General features: G+C 38.8%; 1 protein-coding gene across 1 annotated transcript in view; it reads right to left on the bottom strand.

The window, feature by feature from the left end:
- Positions 1–13,402, bottom strand: part of LOC126248960 (pleckstrin homology domain-containing family G member 7-like) — a 191,069-nt gene that overhangs the window by 66,611 nt on the left and 111,056 nt on the right. Inside the window, exons 6-7 of the mRNA XM_049950495.1 lie at positions 13,105–13,400; positions 11,905–12,147 (exon numbers count right to left, since the gene is read on the bottom strand). Coding sequence (XP_049806452.1) covers positions 11,905–12,147; positions 13,105–13,400 — 539 coding nt within the window. The remainder of the gene's footprint in view (positions 1–11,904; positions 12,148–13,104; positions 13,401–13,402) is intronic.

The raw sequence follows: 13,402 nt of genomic DNA, 5'->3' as shown, positions 1-13,402 counted from the left end.
AAAATAACTGATGATGGTCGATGTAGAGAGGATATAAAATGTAGACTGGCAATGGAAAGGAAAGCGTTTTTGAAGAAGAGAAATTTGTTAACATCGAGTATCGATTTAAGTGTCAGGAAGTCGTTTCTAAAAGTATTTGTATGGAGTGTAGCCATGTATGGAAGTGAAATATGGACGATAAATAGTTTGGACAAGAAGAGAATAGAAGCTTTCGAAATGTGGTGCAACAGAAGAATGCTGATGATTAGATGGGTAGATCACGTAACTAATGAGGAGGTATGGAATAAAATTAGGGAGAAGAGGAGTTTGTGGCACAACTTGACAAGAAGAAGGGACCGGTTGGTAGGACATGTTCTGAGGCATCAGGGGATCACAAATTTAGCATTGGAGGGCAGCGTGGAGGGTAAAAATCGTAGAGGGAGACCAAGAGATGAATACACTAAGCAGATTCAGAAGGATGCAGGTTGCAGTAAATACTGGAGGATGAAGAATCTTGCACATGATAGAGTAGCATGGAGAGCTGCATCAAACCAGTATCAGGACTGAAGACCACAACACCAGCTGTTAGGGGGCGTTGATTCTCTTCTTTTGTTGCACTCTCATGCAGTGTGGCAGCTGTGGGCTAGTTTGAAATATTACTACCTCTTATTTTGTGGGTGACTATGGCTCCCCTCACTTCACCATTTAAAAATTTCATTACTTTCATTACGTCGTTTTCAGTGACTTTTTCTCTTCTAGAGTAAATAATTCAGCATTGAACTACGTCTTCAGGAAAAACATACAGAATTATACGTGCCAGCGTACACGGCCATAATAGTCCACTTCTTCCTCTAGGGCATATAAGACTTGTATACGTTTGACAGATTCAATATATGAAGCATTCAGAATGACTATTGAGGCATGTGACATCGTTCTCAAAGCTTCAGGATATCGAGATGAGTCTGAATTATATGGTTATTGTCTCTGTAGCGAGAAACTAAGATTCTTTTTAAGCCCTTATACGAATCAGCAGTGAGTGTAGTGCCTTCAACCAGGTTCTTTGGGCTCGCATGCGGGAGGACGACGGTTCAGTCCCGCGTCCGGTTATCCTGATTTAGCTTTTCCGTGATTTCCCTAAAACGCTTCAGGCAAATGCCTGGATAATTCCTTTTAAAGGGCACGGCCGACTTCCTTCTCCATCCTTCCCCATCCTTCCCTAATCCGATGAGACCGATGACCTCATTGTCTGGTCTCCTCCCCCAAAACAGCCCAACCCAACCCAGGTTCTTTGGCTCATCCAGATCTTCCAAGTAATCTCGGAGGAAGAGGTGCTTGTCTATAGCACAGACTGAAGGATTTCAATCTGTAGAGGACTGAAACTGCTCCGAGAGTCGAGACCACTTCTCTGTTTCACTTGAGAATACCTCTAATTTGATGGCTCGAAGTTTGAAGGTATCTGTCACAAGTGCAGGAGCTGCTGCCAAAATTGAAGCTGTTGTACACGTCAGATTTTCAACCGATGAGGACAAATTATCTGCAGTCCTTCTTGCTGCCTTCAAAATTACCTGATTGGCGATGTAGACATAATCTTCGCACTTCGTGACGTCAGCGTCACAGTCCGTGTTGGAAAGCAGGTCCTGAACTGCATCATCAAGCTCTCTCAAACGAACTAACGTCTCTTACATCCTAGTTCGAAAGTAAGTAACTTATTAACTGCATCTTTGCTTGTGCCTCAATTTCCGAACTGAATTGTGGTTCTAGTGTTTTAGTTCTTCGTTTCCCTTTCAAATTGCGCAGGCGTAATTTTGTAACCGTCTCAGTCATGGTATCTTGGACTGCCGTTGCACGTGAACATTCGAAGACTGTGGTATAAATTACTGTCAATAGATGGCGCTCTCACAGATAATTGCTACTTGGGAACAAAGACTGTAGTAATATAAACAAACAACAGAAGGCGCTGCTTGCTGTTCAACAAATGGTTCAAATGGCTCTGAGCACTATGGGACTCAACATCATAGGTCATAAGTCCCCTAGAACTTAGAACTACTTAAACCTAACCAACCTAAGGACATCACACACACCCATGCCCGAGGCAGGATTCGAACCTGCGACCGTAGCAGTCCCGCGGTTCCGGACTGCAGCGCCAGAACCGCACGGCCACCGCGGCCGGCTTGCTGTTCAACATTTTATAATCTTAAAGCGTCAATACTTCCAGTATCGATATACCACTATAACAACAACAGCACAGTCTAATATATACAGTCGCGACACTCTCGCTGATTTTTTTTTATACACAGCGACAACAGCGCCCCAAGCGGTGGAGAAGCTATGCTGCTGAATATGGTATTCCATAAATGTAAACAGTATCATTTATATTAATTTTAAAGATGGTTTTTACGAAAGGCAGCGTATGTAGCGCAATCAATTGCAGTAATAATAGGAAGAAGACACCACATTTGTCGTTCTTCAGGTTTCCTAAGGACCCTGAGAGGTATGAAACATCACATTAGAGCGCTCTTTATTTACGATTTTTTCTAAACTGTATTGAATTACTGAATATTTTTCTTTTTTAGGAGCAAGAAATGGTTAATAAATGGTAGAAGACAGGACCTGCTGCAAAAAGATGTCCTTTATTTGCACAGTAACGTGAAGTTTTGTGCGTTACATTTCGAGTGAAACCAGTTCATGAGCGCGGAAAAGAAGACATTGGTATGGAATGCAGTTCCTACGTTATTTGACGTGCCGAATAAGCCACTACTAGTGACGATGAAGAGAAAATTGCCATACAAACGTGAAAGTGTTACTGCAAAAACAATAAAACTGTCTCCTGACACAGAAAACAGCTACAACAAGTGTTACTACACGAGAGACACATATAAAATCACTGACAACGGAATCTGCAACACAGACGTCTTTTGAAGACGAAATGCTTAGATTACGTGAAATTATTCGCGTGTTGGAAAATCGTGTGAAATGTAAAAAAGTGCAAACCATTAGACTTCGTACAAAATTACTACGTGACAAAGAAAGTGCCCATCGTAAGAATAAACTGCAACCACAACGTCACAGGACACAAGTACAAAAGGACAAGCTCATTTTAAAAAGTATTGGTTCCAAGTACTTGAAAAAAGATGCTCTCGATTTATTGATAAGCCAAATCAGTATACCATTGAATGGAAAACGTGGTGCGAGATGTAAAGATGAAACTAAATTATTTGCACTTAATTTGTTGTATTATAGTACTCAGGCATATGTTTTTTTTATCACACTGTTTTAGCCTTCCACCAGTACGTACCTTACAAAGTTATGTGGAGGATATACAATTAAATTGTGGGATAAATAATAACATATTTCATCTTTTAAAGCAGAAAGTGCATCAGTTACCAGAAACTGATTTAATTGTTAATTTGTCTATGGATGAGATGTCACTAATGGAAAATTTGATATATGACAGATCTAGGGATCGTGTTATTGGATTTATAGACATGGGTTTCATACGGACATCTGTGGTTGCCAATACTGCATTAGTTATAATGATTAACGGCATCTTCTCAAATTTTAAACAGCCATTAGTATATTATTTCTCCAAAGGACCAGTAGGTGCCACCCATCTGACGCGCATGTTTTTTGAAGTTGTCAAAGAACTCACAGAGATTGGTTTGGTTGTAAAAACATGTGTGACTGACCAAGGCTCGAATTTTGTGGCGTGGAGGCACAGACTGGGTATCACACCAGTTAATCCATGCTTAGTACACGAATGGAGAAGATCTACTTTTTTATGTAGGACAGTTCTTGTAGATGGCAGCCAAGACTTAGACGCAAATGACAAAGTTCATTGTCATTTTAAAAGTTATGAAGGCAACTTTGGAAGCCTATTTTTTTGTACAGAAAATGTCAAAGAATTTTTAACTCATTGTGAGACTAAGATGACTTCTGCTTTCGATGAAAATGCTCACATAAGTATTGTGGTGCTTTCCTTGTGGACATGTTGATGGACATCCCCAATTTTCCACCTGGGTGCTGTGCTGAAACCAAGCTGCTGTTTGTGAAAGTGAGGCTCTTTTACATTATTAAATTGAGGAATCAAGACTTAGTTTGTAGGAGCAAGAGAAGAAATAAAAAAGTGATGAAGCTGGCTCATCTGGGTTGCTAAAGTGTTACAACTGACTCATTTAATTTTATTTTCGTTAAAGGTATCAATGGGATACAATAAAGTTTTAAAACAGTCATGCTTTTTATTGAGATAACCTGATACCACGAAGAATAAGATGGAAATTGTATTTTTGGAAGTAGGCTTCCTGCAAAGCAAAACGTAATGAAAAGTGATGTGTTGGTCCATTTTTACACAAGGAAGATCATTTATATAATTCATATGTGGAATATACAGTGTGTATTCTCTTGCTATCAGTGGAATAAGTGCGATTGTATGTTACTTCTTAATTATTTCTTCAAGAATATGTTGCAGATTATGTCACTTCATTCAATAGTTCGTGCTCTGTTTACTTATATTTCACGATCACTTATGTCTCTCGCTGTTCTCCTAACACTTGTGACACAAAAATATACTAACTATTTTGTAAATTACGTACAAAACGAATTAAAAACAAACATTATTTTTACGTCGCATCTGCCATCAGAGGAAGGCGAGCTTTCTGGCCGCTAGGGGCACTAGTGTCACCTGAACTGTCAAATGGTAACAACTTTCACAGCAGTAAGTGTCGCGACTGTATATATTAGACTGTGACAACAGTGCGTGCTCTGCCGGGTCCGGATCTGGGGGGAGGGGGGCGGCAAACCGGACTAGCTGCCCCGGGCAGTTTCAGGGGGGAGCCAGATTCATATTCTTGAAGAAAAGAACCTTGTTTCACAAAGTGCCTAGCGTCCAGCGCACGTTAGCCTATCGATTGCTCATATGATTTTGAAACGCATCCCTATTGGTTTTGGAACATTTTTGAACACATTGTAAGTTGATTTCTGAACGAATCAGAAGTTGATTTTTGAATGCGCGCATACTGTACGTGATGTCTCTGCCAGGAGAATCTCCGTCGCATCTAGAAATAAAAACTTTTTCTCAGACAAAAGAGGACGGGGCTATACGAGCTGAGCTGAATAAAGCCGATCGGGTGAGTGCCAGTCGCTGTTTGTTTATGTGGTTGGGTGTGCGAATGACAGGCGTGGTTGTAATTATCAGCGAAATCCACAGATTCAGACTATCAGAGTGGAAATAAACGACTGACAGGAATAGCAGGTAAAAAAGATTACATATTATCTTCTCGGTATATCCAAGAAAATGAAATTTTGACAGAAAATTTTTGCCAGATCGCTACACTACTAAAGGCCAGTTGTACAGTTTTTGGCTAGCAGCCGTCTAATTCCACGCACGGAACAGCGCGGGAAACGCGTTGTACGAACACGTAATAACACCCAACGGAGAATAAACGCGGGATAACTAAACCGGTGGTTCTGGCAGGTTTAGTGAAGTTAACCGGAGAATAAGTTTTGACAGTGGCAGGAATAATTACAGAATTAGTGACGACAAGGTTGTTTGGTAAAACGAGGAAGGAGAAGAAACGAAGACATCGCACAAATTATATGGAAGACTATTATGATTCCAAATTTAGGTAAAAATTTCGTATTACTACTACTTTTCGATCTCATACTTGAGAAACTGGAGAACATGAATGTAATGTAAAACTCTTGCCTAACATAAAACTTTTTGGTTGTAGTATGCCTAATAGGCATTTGATGTTAGTGCTTCGTGAATTATATTCTGTCGTATTATTTACGTAAACGAGGTAGATAAAAATGACCATTTGCGTCAAAACAGTCTCGCTAACTTGGCATGTGTTACAATTGCTGCTATTTTAGAAGGGTCTGTTTCGTTTTATCTAGCAGACAGTCACAATTTAGACGTAATCAAATCGAGAAACCACACCAGTCTTGGGTACTATTCGCATTAACAGCTTTTTCAGTATTAGAAAACGACATTTTGATTTTTCACGTAGCAAAACGATTGAAGATCTTTGATGAGGTAATAGATTCTTTCGCAGAAAGGAAAGCGCGCCGTGTAAAGCTGTAGCAAGATTAGAGAGAGAGAAAAAAAAAGCTGGGACCTAAAGATTGAAGAAATGTGTACTGTCTTGCTTGTCTCTTGTCTTGATTTTATGTTTCCTATATTTAATTTTATGTAACACAAAGGAGAAAGTTATTACCTTATAGGCAATAAAGAGTGCAAATTTTCTGGAGAGTTCTTATTCTTCCGGTCACAAATAATCCGACTCAGTATTAATTGCGAGGTTTTTTTTTTAAGGATTAGGATGTCAAACCGGCCGATTGGGACCAGGAGAGTCACCACAGATCATTTTAATTTCCATTGTCCTGAATATAGGCTTGGTGGCCTCCATTGCAAAATATATACGTTTGAATTCCACAGAGCGACATACAGCGACGTGCAACAGAAAAAATGCTGTATGAAGAGGTTTGGTACTGCACTTCGGCACACTTAAGGCCAAATAACATGTCTTACATATCCTCGAATTTATATGTTTTATATATGAAACTCTTCAGAAAGACGTGCGCTAAAACATGAACATATTTTTGAAAAATCGACTTCTTTTTAACACTTTTGACGTCTCAAACACTCGTGGTTGAGGAGGGGGGGGGGGGTGGAGGAGAGGGCCACTTTCAAGTTTTTGCCCTGGTTCGGGAATATTTTGGATCTGTGGCTGTGCTCTGTTTGTGTATGAACTTCACAGTACTTACAGAGTTTATTTAGTGTGCATTTGCCAGAACAGAAAAGCGTACTGCTTAATTGTTGCAACGGGGTTATGTGACTGCAGACTGCATTGCTATATGCTGTCTCCGCTCTTACCTCGATTCGAGGATGTGAAACAATTGGACACTGTGTCTCTTCCTGCTGCTGTACTTCCACTGCACCATGTTGGAGCTTCCCGAGTTACAGCACCACTTTATACTTCTTGTATTAATTAACAAGACACCACGTCTAGTTTCTTTATTCTTACGTGTACAGTCGAAGATACTACATTACAGGGATGAATATCAAACACAGTATTTATTTACAATTCTCAAAAACATGTAGGCCCTTTCAAGGCCTGGTGACTTTGATGGCGACTGAACCAATGCGATCGAAATTTGAGTCTTGCACTTGCTCGTATCGATGCGTTGCGAGTGCGGCCAGAGACCCTATTACTTTGTCGCAGGGTGACGTATTTCGCGGTGTCCCGATAGGAGGCGGCAAAGAAAATTTAGCAGCGGGTGCACCGGCATGAGGTCTGTCTTTCTCGGTACGCTGGCTGGTGTTGAAGGGTCTTCAGGGCAGAAGCGGTGTGCTACACGCTGGACGGATCGCACCAAGTGTATATACCCAATGAAGAGGGATGGACTCTGGGGTACGCTGATGCAGTGTCACGTTTAGCCGTAATCATCCCCCTGTGTGGAGCATCGCAGTCGACCGAGGGTTACCGCCGACTAGACCTTAAACTCTTGGCTGCAAGTTCCTGGTGCATATTTCTGTGATGATTGACTGGAATTTTATCTGCGCAACTGGATTATGTTGAATATGGTGAGTCTTAATTTATTAAAATTGAACCAATGGTTTTGATTCGTTGAAGACCCATTCTATTTTAATGCCCCAGGTCGCACTTTGGCGGACTAAAACAAGAATAACCATGTTAGAAGCCGTTAACGCATTATATATAGGGTTTTTCATATGCTGAGGGTAACTTTTATTTGGTTAATTCTCCAGAAGCTCATTAGTTTTAAGGCCACGTGCCATGTGCTGCCTTTGGTATCACATGAACCTCTCTTTGTATATTAGCCTCAAATTATTTTCGGCATGTATTTCATTTTCATGGTCTGTTTATTGGATGTATTCTTTTTCATTTACAGTTATGTTGTTCTGCAAAGAAGCGACAGAAGAAACAGTTAAAGTAATTACCTTCTTCCTTAAATGAACTGTTAAATTTCGTCTCTGGATGTTTGTGTTTAGGTAAACCTTCATGTTATTGTATAAATACGTTCTAATCGTAAAAAAAAACTTCCTTTCAATTCCCCTCCGCAGGAAGCATAACTGTCTTTTGGTAAAGGAGGTAGAACACAGTCCATTCATATTTCTGCAAACACGATTACAAACCAAACCAAAGGATGATTATTTCAGAATCTTCATAGGAACTCCTTAGGATGCTCCGCAGTACCCTTACAAACATCACAGTGAACGTTTAAAAGGTAATGCTGACCCTAAAATAATAAAATCTGCTTACGAAATAATGTAATTACAGATTAGACGAAACTCGCTGTGAATGGCGAGTCATGTGCTGTGACATATTTCAAAACATAAGCTGGATAAAACAGCCAAGAAAATTTATGTTTACGAGATGCATGTGAAGGCAGATGTATAATATTTCTATGCATGATTGATTTATTACAAACGAAACAATGACTATTAAAACACTCAACATTTAAGCTGCGACTTCTGAAAACAGCATCACATTATTTGGATGAATTATTGTTGCTGAATGTACTTACTGTGACATACATTTACTGATTGGAATCATTTCTCACAACAGCTGCATAAAAATTGAATTTTTCTGTTTGTATTTACTTGGTTTTGCTAGTGATGAGCATCGGGGTTCATGCTGGGTCTTCAGAGCACTCGCCCACACAGTCAACAAGTAAGTTTATAGTATATTAGCGGTGACCAATTATATATTCGTGAATAAAGGAATTTTTATGTTATAATGTTTGATTAAAATTAGAATAATATGTAAACTGGCGCCTACGGCAATATAAGTTAGGACAGTGATGGGCACCTAGACAACAACAGTGACAATTCTGATTGGTCTGTCTCTTATGTAGTTGAATTTGATCTAAAGAGTGAAGCATATCGAGTTTGCAATTTATCTCATATGTGATCCAAAATGAAAAACCTAAAAATAACTATGCAGAGCATTTCAGGGGAAATAGTAAATATTTTGGGAGGAGATAGTAGAGACTAATTCGAATAAAACATTCCTTATAACATGTGTCCATTTGTTATTCGATACAAAGATGCAACTGTTAAAATACAGGCAAATACATACAGAAGTTATAAGCCAAGGCTAATGATTAAGTCAAGCTCCACCTCCAGTTTCAATGCACTTTCGAATTCGCCTGACTATACTGTGTGTGACTCTTGTGAGGTCGTCTTGCCATTCTTTTATGAGGGCAGCACTATTCACCACTCGGACAATCAGTTCGTCTGTTATGATTTTCTTTTCTTTGTAGACTACATCTTTCAACCATCCACACTGTCAAAAATCTGATAGGATGAGGTCCGGAGACCTTTGTGTCCCAGAAACGTGATCCTTTCTGCCGATCCAGGTTCCGGGGAATGTTAAAATTATATGATGTGTCATCTGACGACTAGAATATACAAGTGTATCGTCATGCTGGAAGGATATACCCATCCTTGTAGGCAAAGGAACCTCTCCTAAAAATTTTGGTGGTTCGTTTTCAACGAAATGTAGATAGTGGGGCCCTGTAAGACGGTGCGCTAAAACTCCAGACCAAATCAGCTAATTGTCTGCCATACCACACCACAAAAAATGGTTCAAATGGCTCTGAGCACTATGGGACTTAACATCTATGGTCATCAGTCCCCTAGAACTTAGAACTACTTATACCTAACTAACCTAAGGACAGCACACAACACCCAGTCATCACGAGGCAGAGAAAATCTCTGACCCCGCCGGGAATCGAACCCGGGAACCCGGGCATGGGAAGCGAGAACGCTACCGCACGACCACGAGCTGCACCATATCACAGATTTACGCACAAGCTTTCTTGAAAATGTGTTTTCACAAAGGCATGTTGGTTTTCTTCGGATCACTAGTATGAGTTACGAGAGTTATTGATACCACCATGTGTAAACAGTCATCAGTGAACTGTATTAATGCAATTATTCGACGTTTTTCAATTATCCAACGACAAAATTCAATCATCTATCGTTACCTCTTTTTTCGAAGGTATGAAATCCGCTGTAAATGATTAGGATAGAGGCATACGTAATGTCCGCCATATTCTTGTACATGGAACTCTGATATGTTTAAATGTTGTTCATGTACTTGTTGAACTACCACGTTCTGTCAATTAGACAATTTATTCTCCAGCCACACACCTTTCATTTGCACATTCAGGGGAGATATGACTTCTGCACACTTCATCAGTCCCACGCAGCTTACTGAAAACACAAGTAAATCCCCTTGAATCTGGTACTCTGCGGTTAAGAAAACGTCTGCCTTATTCCCTACAAGCAGCAGCAGCGTTTACATTACAAAACCCATACTCAGCAGTTGTAAATACATGCAGCATGCTTAAACGATACGGCAGAAGTGGCCACCAAATTATAATCGCAATTAGAGATTAAAAAATGAATTACATCAACTCAAGCACTGCTTTACAACTTGAACTTGTATATAGAAATGCAATTGAAAAATAAACCCATAGCCATTAGAGTGCAATATGTGAAACAAAAACTTGTCTCTGTAACCAGCTGTATCTCTACAGAAAATAAAAACTGGGCACCTGTTATACGGAATGTTTTATTCGAATCAGTCTATACCACCACATCCTAAATTATTTCCTGTTCCTCTTGAAACACTCTGTACTATTTAAGAATACTGCTACAGTTAAATACTGGTCCTTTCTTAGCATTTTAGTTACTGAAGATTAAGCATTTAGCAATTTGATAATATCCGGTGTAACTCTGAGCTCTAATGGACAGTTGTTGAAGCATGAGATGTTAAATTGCTACACTCACCAAATGGCGTAAGTTTCATGACAAACAAAAATAATGAGTGTAGCCGAATTGTTAGTGATAGCTTTGTATTTTGAAGTGATAGCAATAAGGTGAGCCGTGGAACCTAGAAGTAGCTCTGTCAATCAGTAAAAGGAGTTGCAAGAACATAAAATGAACCATTATATGCCAAAATTAATAGCCCATTGTCATAATTTTGTTTCAAAACACAAGGAAGACAATATGAAGAAACTGAGATGTAATAAGTGGTATGAAAAGAGATTAGTTGGTGTAAGAACAAACAGATAACCTATGTTTTGTGCTTAAAATATAAATATGATAATGAAATATTAGATGAATCGTGGTAGAGTTATCAAAGTGGGAAAGAGAAAAAGAATGGAGAAGTAAAATAAATTGTAGTATACCAGAGAAAGAGATGGGGGAAAAAGCTGATGGGGTAGAAGAAAAATAAAGAACAGTTTAAAAGTGTGAGAGTGGTTTGATAAGAAACTTACAAAATAATTTGTGGTTTAGGGTGATAGGTTATAAGTTTGACTTGATTTATGTAAGACTGATGAAAATGAAGATAAAACCAATGGTGTTCACGTAGGTGACGACAATTACAACCTTATATTAATGTAACTGATATGTTTACTATGCTAGTGGAGTACATAACTGTATGAATGTGCCATAACATAAGACCTAGAGAGGCTAGTAAAATAACTGATAGGGAAAAATATCAAAATGAAATAAAAAATTCACATGATGACTGCTGTACCGTTCACGAGAACCCAGACAGAAACGTATGTATCAAGAATACCGTATGACAACCTCTGACAGAAAATTAAGTCACAAGAAAGGGGATGCCTGCAGGTTGAGATTATACTCTGAAGTGTGTTGTTACAAGCAAAATTGTCGGTAACGGTCATAGGCAAATGTAAGAATAGGATTTAACGTCCCATTGATGAGGAGGTCAGTGGAGTGTATGCTCATAGATTAAGGTGTTTCTCTGGTGTGTAAACAGATAAAGAATCTCCTCAAGCTCGGTACGCTTTAGTTTCCATCGCTTCCCAAAAAAAAAAAAAAAAAAAAAAAAAAAAAAATCCTGCAAGTAACGTATGCACAAGCCTTACCTTTACTTGATCAGATGGGGCTTGAAATGTGTGAATGGTAACAACTTGTTGAAATCTGTTCAAGCTCACTAAAACAAATGCATTTTCCAAGCGACAACTGGCGCTTTCCAGGGTTGTCACGTCATGAATGAAGAAGCGATCTAGTGAGAGTGGTTGTTTGTACACAATGTAGCGCACTGCAGGTTCATTGGAGGGTGACCCACGGCTGCATGAACTTGCCCAGTTCTCAGAAATGGATGATTTCTGAAAGAAACGGAAATAGAAGCTTTGTTTTACTGATACAAGAAGATTTTACATTTCTCTCTTTTACATTTTCTAAGCTTTTGCTATCAAGCATTCACCATTCAAGCGTGACTTTGTTAAACCATTTCCATGCCAGAAGGCTTTTATTATCGTTTATCAAGCAGAATATTCCAGTTTGGTTTACAATAAATCTGAGAATCGATGTGCGAAATTTTTCGAAATTACTTTGGAATCGATTGGACTGAGCACATAAACTACTATGTATATTAATACAAATTTTAAACGGTTATTTGTTTTGATTTCTATTTCTTTTATTTCCCTAGTTCCTTTCAAGTTTTTTTTTAAATATTTAATTACAAATACGTGCGTCGTTCATAACGTGTAAAAGAATAAAATGGCACTACATAGTAGCAGTTTCCAGGACTAAAATGACTAATACGAAATTTTACCAACAACAATGAGAATGACTTTTTAGACGATGGCTGTTGTTGCACTGTTAAATGAATAAATAAAATTAAAATAATTATTTGATGGTTAGCATCATCTGACAGTTAGGATGACATGCATTGCTGAAGAACTTTGCAATTATGATTATACTCTGAAGAAATCATTTTCCTGTACCAATGCTGAGGAAAGCTATAAAATTAAATTATTTGTCACATGCGGCAAATGAAAGTAATATACGACTGGTCTCAGATACTAAAACAGCTCGCTCCGAACTGGAGGCAACGATTATATGAGTAGAATCTAATCGTAATTAATGTTAACAAATTATTCCACTTTAGCAAGTTCTTTAGCTGCCAGTAATCGACATTTTTAAATCGCACGGAGAGTTACCGGAAAATGTGTCACTGAAGTAAAGTAGCCTTTGAATTCAGTATTATCTTTTTCTATAGAGGCGACTGTAAAATCTTGTTGTTATGGTTACTATATTTCCTTAACTTTACAAGCATATACCTTTTTTGATAATCCTTTCTTCTTCCGTGTAATCAAAAGCATGTCATCAAATAAGACGACGTACATCTCCTGTGGCTTTCCTGTATCCCAAACTTGCAATAGACCTTCGATAATGATTTGCCTTCTAGGACTAACAATAATTCTGTCACACGGTTGCTTCATAAGTGCAGGTTTCAGAAATTCTGGAACATAGACTTTAGAGTCCAGCTCAAAAACTGATGGCCACACTATGTTTCTCTGTATTTCCAAAAGTCTTTCAAAATTTTTCAACCATTTCATCTTGTCATCTAGCTCCCCT

This window comes from Schistocerca nitens, chromosome 3 (genome assembly GCF_023898315.1).
Source record: "Schistocerca nitens isolate TAMUIC-IGC-003100 chromosome 3, iqSchNite1.1, whole genome shotgun sequence".
Lineage (NCBI taxonomy): Eukaryota > Metazoa > Arthropoda > Insecta > Orthoptera > Acrididae > Schistocerca > Schistocerca nitens.
This window is presented reverse-complemented; position numbering and strand designations above follow the sequence as displayed.